Source organism: Piliocolobus tephrosceles, chromosome 17, assembly GCF_002776525.5.
Source record: "Piliocolobus tephrosceles isolate RC106 chromosome 17, ASM277652v3, whole genome shotgun sequence".
Taxonomy (NCBI): Eukaryota; Metazoa; Chordata; class Mammalia; order Primates; family Cercopithecidae; genus Piliocolobus; species Piliocolobus tephrosceles.
The window spans coordinates 60171-73798 of record NC_045450.1 but is presented as its reverse complement, the minus strand read 5'-3'; the positions used below and the strand labels follow the sequence as shown (position 1 = coordinate 73798).

The window sequence follows — 13628 nt, the reverse complement described above, 5'->3', positions numbered from 1 at the left end:
AAAAAAAAAAAAAAAAAGGCCGGGCGTGGTGGCTCAAGCCTGTAATCCCAGCACTTTGGGAGGCCGAGACGGGCAGATCACAAGGTCAGGAGATGGAGACCATCCTGGCTAATACGGTGAAATCCCGTTTCTACTAAAGAATACAAAAAACTAGCCAGGCGACAAGGCGGGCGCCTGTAGTCCCAGCTACTCTGGAGGCTGAGACAGGAGAATGGCCTAAACCTGGGAGGCGGAGCTTGCAGTGAGCTGAGATCTGGCCACCGCACTCCAGTCTGGGTGACAGAGCCAGACTCCGTCTCAAAAAAAAAAAAAAGTTTAAAAACTAGCTGGATGTGGTGGTGCACACCTGTGGTCCCAGCTCTTTGGGAGGCTGAGGTGGGAAGATCGCTTGAGCCCAGGTGTTGGAGGCTGGAGTGAGCCAAGGCCGCATCACTGCACTCCAGCCTGGGTGACAGAGTGAGACTGTTTCAAAACGGAGGCCAGGGAAAGTGTGCCTGGGCAGGTGTGTGTGCTGAGATGTGCACTGAGGAAGTGCCCTGTCCTCGCTGAGCTATGAAGGGGCGAGGTTTTGCAGAGGAACAACGGCAGGGAGACAGGCTTGGAGACTGCTGTGGTCACACCTGCCAGCGGCTGGGCCCTGCATGAGTCAGGGGCTGAGGGATGGGAATGTTTATGAATACAGGGACCCATGAAAGGGTCTCCTTTGCTGTCCTAGTGCCTTCCCCGGATTCTCCAGATCCTCTCAGCATTACACTCTAGAGGAAGGGGCCCATCAGCCCCTTAGCACACGAGGGAAGGAAACGGGCAGAGGGGCCGAGCGTATGGCTCACACCTGTCATCCCAGCACTTTGGGAGGTTGAGGGGAGCTGATTGCTTGAGCCCAGAAGTTCAAGACCAGCCTGGCCAACATTTTGAAACCCTGCCTCTTCTAAAAGTACAAAAATTAGCTGGGTGTGGCAGTGCACACCTGTAATCCCAGTTATTCAGGAGGCTGAGGCAACAGAACGGGTTGAACCCAGGAGGTGGAGGTTACAGTGAGCCAAGATCACACCACCGAACTCCAACCTGAGCAGCAGAGTGAGATTGTCTCAAGAAAAAAAAAAAAAAAGGCAGAGGAGAGGGACGGCCAGTGGGGAAGAGCTGCTTTTCACGGTGATGAAAATGTTCTGGAATGAGATAGTTGTGATAGATGCACAACACTGTGAACTTATTAAAAGCCACTGATGGGCCGGCACTTTGGGAGGCCGAGGTGGATGGATCACAAGTTCAAGAGATCAAGACCTTCCTGGTCAGCATGGAGAAACCCTGTCTCTACTAAAAATACAAAAATTAGCCGGGCGTGGTGACAGCCGCCTGTAGTCCCAGCTACTCAGGAGGCTGAGGCAGGTGAATCGCTTGAACCAGGAAGGCGGAGGTTGCAGTGAGCCGAGATCGCGCCATTGCACTGCAGCCTGGGCGAGAGCAAGACTCCATCTTTGAAAAAAAAAAAAAAAAAGACCAAGCAGGCAGGTGGCAGCCCCTGATGACTGATGGGACGCAGGACAAGCAGGGCATCGAGGATGACTGTCACTCATCCGTGGGCTCCTCCCTCAGGCAAGAGGGCGGGGGACAGTCCCCTCTGCCGCCTGCATTGCTGGTGCTCATGGGAGATGCCAGGCAGGGCCCAGGAGGCAGCTGGACACGACGCCCAGGTGTCATTTGCAGAAGGGAGGGCTGACTGACAAACCGTGAACCCCAAACGTGGCAGAGCAGAAGCGGGCTGAGGTCCAGCTCCCACATCACCAACCCCCACTCCAAGGTTGGGCTCACGAAGGGGGCTGGGAGGGGAAGCCAGAGGAGCTGGCATTGGAGGGGACCTGGGAGGGCAGTCAGTGCCCACAGCCAGCTCAGAGACACACCTGCTGGCCTTAGTGGCAGGGGTCCTGTGCCACTCTGTCTTGGCAGAGGAGGTGGGACAGGAGGCTAGGCTGGGACCACGGGGGGATGGGGCCCACCTGACGACTATGGGTCAGGGCCCGGGGTGTCAGGAGCTCCCAGAGCTGGCCACTGCCCCCACCCCCATTTTCAAACTTAAGAGTTCTTTGTTGATACCTTTCTGATGCCTTGGAAATTTACTTTAAATTTCATGAGACGTTATTGGCACTGTCACGTCAAAGGGCACCGGCACACACCACGTGGTGCAGATGGCACACAGTAGGGTTTATGGGCGAAGCGCCAGTAGAGCCAGGGCTGGAAGCAGGAGCTGCCCCGCTTGAGCCGCTGCTGGGCTGCACACTCCGCAGCCAGCACGCTTTAACTCTGTGACAGTGACTGGGCAGGGGCTATCTGGTGGCTCTGGAACTTTCCAAATGAAGGCTCTGAAGCTCACGTAGTGGCTGTCAGGTCCTTGTCATGGCTGAGTGGCCACCAGGGTGCAGGTTGGTGGCTTTGAACCTGCCCAAGGCAACAGCATCATCCAAATTCACGTACATTGGAGTCTCAGCCCAGCAACGTGGGCTGCCATCTGTCCTCTAAGGTCAAAGCAGACGCGAGGCAGAGGCAGAGTGGGCCAGCCCGGTCAATGACGCAAATGTCCAAAAGGGAAGAGAAGCTGATATCCTTCCTCTGACTCGCCTCATACCCACTTAGGGGTGCCCAGAGCCCAGCCAAGGTGACAGGGCATGGCATCATGTGACCATGGCAGGAAGATGCTGGCCACGGAGGCCCCATCACGGAGGCAACCAGCCCACAGGTGCAGAGGGCGCAGGCTTGGCAGGTAGCAGAGGCTGCAGTGACTCAGGCTGCGGTGACCCAGGCGTTTCTCTTGTATCTTGGGCACGTGTGGAGCTTCCCCCTCTGCAGGGAGCCTGACCAGAGGTCCAGCTGGTGGTGGCATGCACTGGACCATCTTTCAGCAGATGCCTTCCTTGGGCATGGCTGCCTCCTGCGGGCGTGCACGTTCGCACCCACAGTGGGAGTCGGGATTGGAGTACTGGATCTTGCCCTGAGTCCAGCTGGGGGTGGTTCGATCAGCCTCAGGGCAGGATGCTTCAGGGCCACGAACACCGCCCGAAGCGCAGCCACTGTGTCCTGTGTCCTCTGCCATCGGCAAAGGATGGACAGGTGGGCAAGTCTGCCCTTGGCCCAAGGGTGCCACTTGCCCAGGCTTATGCAAATGAGTCCGGGGGAACTCAGGCTAATGGCCAGAGCAGAGCATCCCGCCTCTTTAAGCAACATGACCTGCCCCATCGGGCCTGGGAGAGACCATGGGCTGCAGCTGGCCCCTCAGCAGTCCCTCTAGAGGCCCCAACTCCAGGTGTCCCCATCCATTCTTGGTCCAGGTTACATCTGGGCCAGGTGACCATAACTACCCAGGCATGGTGGGCGGTCTCCTGCTGGGCACTGGCGTGGAGACATGGTGGGGCGTGACTTCACGGCGGCCAGCTGTTGCAGCAAGGGGGATGTGAACAAGCACCAGCTCCACACGGTGAGGTGGAAAATAGGATTTATTGGGGGAACCGTACAAGCAGAGGAGAAGCGGGGGTGCCCGGGCTGTCACAGCCTTGCAGTGGATGATGGGCTCCGTGGCCAACTTGCCACTCCCCCCACAATTACAGGGTGGGAGTGAGGGACCTCGCAGCTGAGGACGGGTCGTTGTTAGTAAGCAGGAGGCTCTGCAGTCCCGGTGGGGTCATCTTGCTTCTCCAGACTGCTCCCTCTGACTGGTGAAGCCCTGCTCTGTGAAGCTGCCTGACAGAAGGGGAGGCGCCCCTGCTGCCCAGGCATTCACACTGCTGAGCAGGGCGCGGCCTCGCCAGGTGGAAAGCCCTGGGAAGGCTGCTTGCTCTGCAAACCCAGGGGTGCTGTGGCCGGAGAGCAGGGGCGTCTGTGTCCAAGCTACTATGTCACGACCTTCAAAAGTCAGGAAGGCGCCACCGCCCTGCCCCACGACACTCGAGTCTGCAAGTGCCAGCTCTGAGCACTGTTCTCCACCGACACAAGGACACCATCCAAGAATTCCTCCCAGGAGACGCCCTGAGGAGATGCGAAGACCGTCGATGCTTTGGAAGAATGAAAAGAAGTTTCTGCCAAGCAAACCGAACTGTGTGGGAAGTGCCCGTGTGGATGGGAAGCCACCTGGGGTGGGCGGCTCAGAGCTCCTCTGCCTGTGTCACCTCACTGGGACTCGCCGTCCACTCTGACGTCTTTGATGTCCCTAATTACAAAGAGACACATGTTCTTTACACACATCAAAATATGGTGGAAATAGATAACACGGAAAGTTCAGGATTCCTGGAATCCTTTTTCCTGAGGATACCACAGGCTAGATCACTTATTTGTGAGATAGAGTCTTGATCTGTCCCTCAGGCTGGAGTGCAGTGCTGTGGTCTCGGCTCACTGCAACCTCAGCCTCCCAGGTTCAAGCAATTCTCCCACCTCAGCCTTCCTAGTAGCTGGGATTACAGGCACCTACCACCAAGCCCAGCTAATTGTTTGTATTTTTAGTAGAGATGGGGGTCTTGCCATGTTCGCCAGGCTGGTCTCGAACTCCTGACCTCAAGTGATCTTCCCACCCTGGCCTCCCAAAGTGCTGGCACTACAGGCGTGAGCCACCATGCCCGGCCAGCTAGATAAATTTTTTTTTTTTTTTTTTAAGATGGAGTCTCACTCTTGTCAGGCTGGAGTGCAGTGGCGTGATCTCGGCTCACTGCAACCTCTGCCTCCTGGGTTCAAGTGATTCTCCTGCCTCAGCTTCCTGAATAGCTGGGATTACAGGCACATGCCACCACACCCGGCTAATTAGAGACGGGGTTTCACCATGTTGGCCAGGATGGTCTCGATCTCCTGACGTCACGTGATCTGCCCATCCACCAAAGGGCTGGGATTACAGGCATGAGCTCCCTCACCTGGCTGATCATTTTTACACACACATCCATCCATCCGTATCGATTCCTTTACAACATGAGGTTGCTCTGTGACACACACTTGGGGGCATTCCCTGCTTCCTACACCAGCATGTTTGGGGGAGAACCCCTCAACACTTCCAAAAAGTTGCAATTCCTGCCCTGGAAGTCACAGGGGCATCACAGTGAGCCTCTTCAAGGTTCTTCATCAAGAAACACAGAGTTCTCCTTTAATAATTTTCTTTTTTGAGATAACGGTTTCACTCTGCCACCCAGGCTGGAGTGCAGTGGTGCCATCGCAGCTCACTGCAGCCTCGACCTCCTGGGCTCAAGTGATCTCAGCCTCCTAAGTAGCTGGGACCACAGGTGCATGCCACCATGTCTGGCTAATTAAACAAATTTTTTTTTTTTTGTAGAGATGGGGTTCTCCCTGTGTTGCTCAAGCTTGTCTTGAACTCCTGAACTCATGTGATCAGGTTCTCTTTTAGTACTGTAAGGGAATTTTTTTTTTTTTGAGACGGAGTTTCGCTCTTGTTGCCCCAAGCTGGAGTGCAATGGCGCGATCTCTGCTCAATGCAACTTCCGCCTCCCAGGTGCAAGTGATTCTCCTGCCTCAGCCTCATGAGTAGCTGGAATTACAGGCGCACGCCACCACACCTGGGTAATTTTTTGTATTTTTAGTAGAGATGGGGTTTCACCATGTTAGCCAGGCTGGTCTCAAACTCCTGACCTCAGATGATCTGACTGCCTCAGCCTCCCAAAGTGCTGGGATTACAGGCGTGAGCCACTGTACCTGGTTGGGATTTTTGTTTATACTTTATGTTCTAGGGTACAGGTGCACAACGTGCAGGTTTGTTACATATGTATGCATGTGCCATGTTGATGTGCTGCACCCATTAACTTGTCATTTACATTAGGTATATCTCCTAATACTATCCCTCCCCACCCCCCCCATGGATTTTTGTTTCAGAGTGCTACTGAGCTATAATTCACATATCATAAAAGCCGTTAAGTGTACAATTCAGAGTCATGCAACCATCACTGCCATCACATTTAGAACATTTCACCCCCCACCAAAAGAAATCTCAAATCCTTAGTGTCCATCCTCAACTTCCCTTGCCCCAGGCAGCCACTAATCTTTGTCTCTCTAAACGTGCCTATTCTGGGCACTTCATATGAACAGAATTACATATATGCCGTGTGCTTTGGGACCGGATTCTTTCATTGAAGATGGTGTTTTCAAGGTGCATCCTCACTGTAGCATGCATCAGTACTTTGTTCCTTTTTATGGACAATATTTCATTGTATAGATCGACTGTATTTCATTGATGGACATTTTGAGCTTTCCATTTTTGCCTATTAGAAATAATGCTGACATGGACATTTGTGTATATTTTTGTGTGGACATGTGTGTTCAGTTCTCCTGGGCGCACACCTAGGAGTGGAACTGCTGGGTCATACGGTGACTGTACGTTGAACATTAAGAACTCCCAGAGCGTTTTCCAAAGTGGCTGCACCATTTTGCGTCGTCAGCAAAAGAGTATGAGGGTTCCAGTTTGTCCACGTCCTCACCAACACTTGTTGGCTGTCTTTTTAAATAGCCATCGCAGTGGGTGTGAAGTGGTATTTCACAGTGGTCTTGATGTGCATTTCCCTGAGACTGATGATGTTGAGAATCTTTATCCCTATTGACCATTTGCATATCTTTGAATTCATCGCAGAAATCAAATCTTCTGTGGGAAACTGTTTATTCAGGTCCTTTGGCCATTTGTTAATTGGGTTGTCTTTTCATTGTATGAATTCTGGGCCAGGCACAGTGGCTCTCTCCTATAATCCCAACACTTTGGGAGGCCGAGGTGGATGGATCACCTGAGGTCGAGTGAAACTCTGTCTCCACTAAAAGTACAAAACAATTAGCCGGGCGTGGTGGCGCGCGCCTGTAATCCTAGCTACTCAGGAGGCTGAGGCAGAAGAATTGCTCGAATCCAGGATGTGGAGGTTGCAGTAAGCTGAGATCATACCACTGCACTCCAGCCTGGGTGTCAGAGCAAGACTGTCTCAAAAAAAAGAAAGCTGACTGGGCATGGTGGCTCCCGCATGTAATCCTAGCACTTTGGGAGGCTGAGGTGGCTGGATCACTTGAGGCCAGGAGTTCAAGACCAGCCTGGCCAAGATAGTCAAACCCCATTTCTACTAAAAATACAAAAATTAGCCAGGTGCACTGCGGTGTGCCAGTAATCCCAGCTACTCAGGACGTTGAGGCAGGAGAATCGCTTGAACCTGGGAGGCGGAGGTTGCAGTGAGCTGAGATTGCACCACTGCACTCCAGCCTGGAGATAGAGCAAGGCTCCGCCTCAAAAAAAAAAAAAAAAAAAAAAAAAAGGTACGGTCCACCTATACAGGACATGTATTACAAATGGAGCTTGCGGGGGGGAAGTTGCTGTGGGTGAGTGAATGTGGAGGCCTAAAGCATTACTGTATATGCTGCAGACTTAGTACTCAACACTCAGGCTATGCTCATTTTTTTTTCAAATATTTTTGTGTTTATTTTATTTATTTTTTTGAGATGGAGTCTCGCTCTGTCGCCCATTCTGGAGTGCAGTGGCGCAATCTCGGCTCACTGCAAGCTCCGCCTCCTGGGTTCACGCCATTCTCCTTCCTCAGCCTCCCAAGTAGCTGGGACTATGAGTGCCCGCCACCATACCCGGCTAATTTTTTTGTATTTTTAGTAGAGACGGGGTTTCACCGTGTTAACCAGGATGGTCTTGATCTCCTGACCTTGTGATCCGCCCGTCTCAGCCTCCCAAAGTGCTGGGATTACAGGCGTGAGCCACCACGCCTGGCCTGCTATGCTCATTTTTTAAATTTTTCTTTGGTAATAAATGAACCTAAGCTTACTGTAACTTGATGTTTAAACTTTTAGCTTCTTTTGTACTAACCCTTGGTTTAAAACACAAATACATTGTACAGCGGCACAAAAATATTTTCTTTAGAACCTCATTCTATAAGTTTTTATTTTTCAGGATTTAAAAATTTTTTTTAAGTTGGACTTCAATTTTTTGAGACAGTTTTTTTTTTTTTTTTTTTGAGATGGAGTCTTCCAGGCTGAAGTGCGGCGGCGCTATCTCAGTGCACTGCAGCCTCAGCCTCCCAAGTAGCTGGGATTACAGGTGTGTGCTACCATGCCCGACTTTTTTTTGTTTTTGTTTTGAGATGGAGTCTTGCTCTCAGCAGGCTGGAGTTCAGTAGCGTGAATGTCGGCTCAGTGCAACCTCCGACTCTCTGGTTCAAGTGATTCTCCTGCCTCAGCCTCCCAAGTAGCTGGGATTACAGGCACTCGCCACCACGCCCAGCTGATTTTTGTATTTTTAGTAGAGATGGGGATTTCACCATGTTGGCCAGGATGGTCTCGATCTCCTGACCTTGTGATCTGCCTGCCTTGGCCTCCCAAAGTGCTGGGATTACAGGTGTGAGCCACTGTGCCTGGCTAATTTTTGTATTTTTAGTAGTAGAGATGGAGTTTCATCATGCTGGCCAGGCTGGTCTTGAGTTCCTGACCTCAAGTGATCCACTCACCTCAGCCTCCCAAAGTGCTGGGATTACAGGTATAAGCCACTGTGCCCAGCCAAGGATTTTAATTTTTTTTGTTTAAAAACTAAGACACACACTAGCCTAGGCTTGCACAGGGTCAGGGTCATCCATGTCACCATCTTCCACCTCCACATCTTGTCCCACTGGAAGGTCTTCAGGGGCAGTAACACTTAGAGCTGTCATCTCCTATGACGACAATGTCTTTTTTGGATACCTCCAAAAAGTCCTGAAGGAACTGCCTGAGGCCGTTTTACAGTTAACTTTTTTTTTTTTTTTTTTGAGACAGAGTCTCACTCTGTTGCCCAGGCTGGAGCGCAGTGGCACAATCTCAGCTCACTGTAACCTCCACCTCCCAGGTTCAAGCGATTCTCATGCCTCAGCCTCCCAAGTAGCTGGGATTACAGGTGCCTGCCACCACACCTGGCTAATTTTTGTCTTTTTAGTAGAGACGGGGTTTCACCATGTTTCCCAAGCTGGTCTCGAACTCCTGACCTCAGGTGATCTGCCTGCCTCGGCCTCCCAAAGTGCTGGGATTACAGGTGTGAGCCAATGCCGTGGCTGACCTATAGTTGACTTTTTTTTTTTTTTTGAGACGGAGTCTCGCTCTGTCGCCCAGGCTGGAGTGCAGTGGCCGGATCTCAGCTCACTGCAAGCTCCACCTCCCAGGTTTACGCCATTCTCCTGCCTCAGCCTCCCGAGTAGCTGGGACTGCAGGCACCCGCCACCTTGCCCGGCTAATTTTTTTTATTTTTTAGTAGAGACGGGGTTTCACTGGGTTAGCCAGGATGGTCTCTATCTCCTGACCTCGTGATCCGCCCATCTCGGCCTCCCAAAGTGCTGGGATTACAGGCTTGAGCCACCGCGCCCGGCATAGTTGACTTTTTAAATAGGAGTATATTCTAAAGTAATGATAAAAAGTATAGTAAATACATAATCTAGTAACATAGTCATTATCATTATCAATTATCATTATCAAATATTACATACTATACATAATTGTATGTGATCTCTTTTTTGAGACGGAGTTTCGCTCTTGTTGCACAGGCTGGAGTGCAATGGCACAATCTCAGCTCACTGCAACCTCCACCTGCCAGGTTTAAGCGATTCTCCTGCCTCAGTCTCCCGAGTAGCTGGGATTACAGGTGCTTGCCACCACGCCTAGCTATTGTATTTTTAGTAGAGATGGGGTTTCTCCATGTTTCCCAGGCTGGTCTCGAATTCCTGACCTCAGGTGATCCGCCTGCCTCCGCCTCCCAAAGTGCATGGCAGATCACAGGCGTGAGCCGCCATGTTCTACTTTTAGAACATGGTTCTCTCTTTGAGAGAGAACAGGTTCTCTCTCCATCCCCAAGGCTGGAGTGTAGCTGCGTGATCACAGCTCACTGCATCCTCAGCCTCCCAGGCTCAGGTGACCCTTCCATCTCAGCCTTCCAAGTGGCTGGACATGCAATACCACACATAGCTAATTTTAAAATTTTTTGTAGAAATGGCATCTCACTATGATGTCCAGGCTAGTCTTTGTGTTTGTTGTTTTTTTTTGGCGGGGGGAGGGGGGCTTGCTCTGTCCCCCAAGCTGGAGTGCAGTGTCGTGATCTTGGCTCACTGCAACCCCTGCCTCCCGGGTTCAAGGGATTCTCCTGCCTCAGCCTCCCGAGTAGCTGGGACTACAGGTGCCTGCCATCACGTCCGGCTAATTTTTTGTATTTTTAGTGGAGACAGAGTTTCACTTATGTTGGCCAGGCTGGTCTCGAACTCCTGACCTCAGGTGATCCGCCCACCTTGGCCTCCCAAAGTGCTGGGATTACAGGTGTGAGCCCCCGCGCCTGGCCTGCTTTTGGGGTTTTTACAGATGCTCTTGATCAGGTTGAAGAAGCTCCTTTTATTCCTAGTGTGTTGAATGTTTTTATCATGAAAGGGTGCTGGACGTTGTCACATGTTTTGTGTCTATTCCATGACCACATGGTTTTTGTCCTTTTCTCTACTGATCTGGTGTGCAGGCATCCCCGCCACACACTAGGCTTGGTGACTGCGCTCGAAGGACTCACGGGACTTGGTCTGCCGACATGCTCGTGGCTGAGATTTACTACGGTGAAAAGATGCGACGTGGAATTAGCAACAGGAAAATGCACTTGGGGTAAGGGCCGGAGGAAACCAGGTACAAGCCCCCCCGAGTCCTCTCCCCCGGAGCCCCCTCCCCTGGGGTCCTCTCCCCTGGAGTCCCGCAGAATGTGCTGAATCCTCCAGCCTCGAGCTGTGACATGTGCAAAGTGTTCTGTACCAGGGAAGCCTGCCTGAGCCTAGGAGGCCAGGGTTTTTCTGGGGGTTGGTCATGTAGGTACGTTGTGCCTGGGTGACTGAATATGGTCACCGAAACTCCAGGCTCAGAAGAAAAGTGTTCAGCAAATATCCTATGATTTGTACAGAAAAGAGCGAGCAATTGTTATTTGGGGATAGCATTGTATTCACGCAGGAACTCTTTACCGGTCAAGTTCCCAGATGCCAGCTGGGCATGGTGGCTCACGCCTATAATCCCAGCACTTCAGGAGTTTGAGGCAGGCAGATCACGTGAGGTTAGGAGTCTGTGACCAGCCTAGCCAACATGGCGAAACCCCGTCTCCACTAAAAATATAAAAATTAGCTGGGTGTGGTGGTGTGCACCTGTAATCCCAGCTACTCGGGAGGCTGATCACTCACTGTGATCTTGCAGTGAGTGGAGATCACACCACTGCACTCCAGCCTGGGCGACAGAGCGATGCTCCATCTCAAAAAAAAAAAAAAAGTTCCCAGATGCCAGCCCAGGGTGAACCTTGCACACAGGCTGTTCTTAGGACAGCAGTCTCGGGCCTGCCGTGTTAAGGCTGATCTGTACAGATAGTGTGTTACATTCATTGGTTTTTCATGTTAATGCATTTCTGGGATAAATCTTACTGAGTCGTGGTATATAATCCTTTTTTATGTTGCTGGATTCTGTTTGCTGGTATTCTATGCTCTGGAGAAATACTGGGCTGTGGTTTTCTCTTTGTGATTCTCTGCTTGGTTTTGGTATCAGGGTGATACTGGTCTTACAGAATGAGCTGGGGCCAGGCATTGTGGCTCATGCTTATAATTCCAGCACTTTGGGAGGCCAAGGCAGGTGGATTGATTGAGCCCAGGAGTTGGAGACCAGCCTGCACAACATGGCAAAACCCCATTTCTACTAAAAATAGAAAAATGAGCCAGGCGTGGTGTTGCGTGCATGTAGTCCCAGCTATTCAGGAGGGTGAGGTTGCAGTGAGCTGAGATGGTGCCACTGCACTCCAGCCTGGGTGTCAGAGTGAGACTGGCAGAATGAGGTCCATAGTAAGGTCTCATCTGTATTCCTGATTTTAGTATTTTCAGTATTCTTGCTCTTCAATGTTTTTGTTCTTTAGGTAGAGCTAAATATTTGTCAATTTTATTGATCCTTATACAGAACCAACTTTTGGTTTTATTTACTATTTATTTCCTTCCTTCTATTTTAGTTCTTGTATTTTATTTTATTTTGTTTATTTATTTTTTTGAGACGAGTCTCGCTCTGTTGCCCAGGCTGGCGTGCAGTGTTGCAATCTCGGCTCACTGCAACCTCCACCTCCCGGGTTCAAACGATTCTCCTGCTACAGGCACCCGCCACCACGCCTGGCTAATTTTTGTATTTTTAGTAGAGGTGGGGTTTCACCATGTTGGTCAGGCTGTTCTCGAACTCCTGGCCTCGTGATCCACCTGCCTAGGCCTCCCAAAATGCTGGGATTACAGGTGTGAGCCACCACACCTGGTCTTTTAGTTCTTTTTTATATTTTTTGTGGAGATGAGGTCTTGCCCATGCTAGTACGAACTCCTGGGCTCAAGCGATTCTCCCACCCTAGCCACCCAAAATGCTAGGATTACAGGTGTGAGCCACTGTGCTTGGCCCTGTTTATTCATTTAGAGATGGGATCTTGCTCTGTCTCCCAGGCTGCAGTGCAGTGGTACAATCACACTTCACTGCAGCCTCGACCTCCCAGGTTCAAGTGATCCTCCCAGCAATGCTACCATGTCTGGCTGGTTTTTTGGTAGAGACAAGGTCTCACCATGTTGCCCAGGCTTCTTTTTTTTTTTGAGACGGAGTCTCGCTCAGTCACCCAGGCTGGAGTGCAGTGGCGCGATCTCGGCTGGCTCACCGCAAGCTCCGCCTCCTGGGTTCACGCCATTCTCCTGCCTCAGCCTCTGGAGTAGCTGGGACTACAGGCACCCACCACCACGCCTGGCTAATTTTTTTCCTTTTTGTATTTTTTAGTGGAGACAAGGTTTCACCGTGTTAGCCAGGATGGTGTTGATCTCCTGACCTTGTGATCTGCCCGCCTTGGCCTCCCAAAGTGCTGGGATTACAGGGGTGAGCCACCGCGCCTGGCCGGCTTCTTCCTTTTTAATAGAAATGTTTTTCACTATAGATTTCTCTCTAAGCATGACTTTCAGTGCATCCCATAAGTTTTGTTATGTTGTGTCTCCATTTTCATTTATTTCAAAGTATTTTATAATTATCTTCTTTGGCTCACTGTTTGTTTAAAATTACACACAGCGTCATGCTCTGCTGCCCCAACTGATTTCAAACTCCTGGGCTCAAGTGATCCTCCTGCCTCTGCCTCCCACAGTGTTGAGATTACAGGCATGAGCCACCATGCCCAGTCTCACTCACTGGTTTCTTATGAGTGTGTTAATTTCTACATATTTATGAGTTTCCCAAATTTTTCTGCTTTTGATTTGGTTTTTGTTACTCAGGCTGGAGCGCAGTGGCACAATCTTGGCTCACTGCAACCTCTGCCTCCCGAATAGCTGGGATTACAGGCATGTACCACGACGCCTGGCTAATTTTTGTATTTTTAGTACAGACGGGGTTTCACCATGTTGGCCAGGCTGGTCTTGAACTCCTGACCTCAAATGGTTTGCCTGCCTTGGCCTCCCAAAGTGCTGGGATTACAGGTATGAACCACTGCGTCCAGCCCTGAAAGGAATGAAATCATACAAAGTATGTTCTTTGACCACAGTGGGATGTAATTCCAAATCAATAACAAGGCTGGGCGCAATGGCTCTTGCCTGTAATCCCAGCACCTGGGAGACCCGAGACAGGTGGCTCATTTGAGGTCAGGAGTTTGAGATTCG

At 50.9% G+C, this 13628-nt stretch overlaps 1 protein-coding gene across 13 annotated transcripts in view; it reads right to left on the bottom strand.

Annotated features, from left to right (window-relative positions):
• Positions 1-2088: 2088 nt before the first annotated feature.
• The window catches only part of FLYWCH1 (FLYWCH-type zinc finger 1), a 43610-nt gene continuing 32070 nt past the window's right edge, over positions 2089-13628 (bottom strand). For 9 of the 13 annotated variants that reach the window (XM_023197679.3, XM_023197681.3, XM_023197680.3 and 6 more), the window contains one exon: positions 10187-10557. In XM_023197679.3, coding sequence (XP_023053447.1) covers positions 10488-10557 — 70 coding nt within the window. In that variant the 3' untranslated portion in view covers positions 10187-10487. Of the gene's footprint in view, positions 4196-10186; positions 10558-13628 lie in introns of those variants that run through there. The other 4 variants (XM_023197688.3, XM_023197690.3, XM_023197689.3 and 1 more) reach the window with 2 other exon arrangements.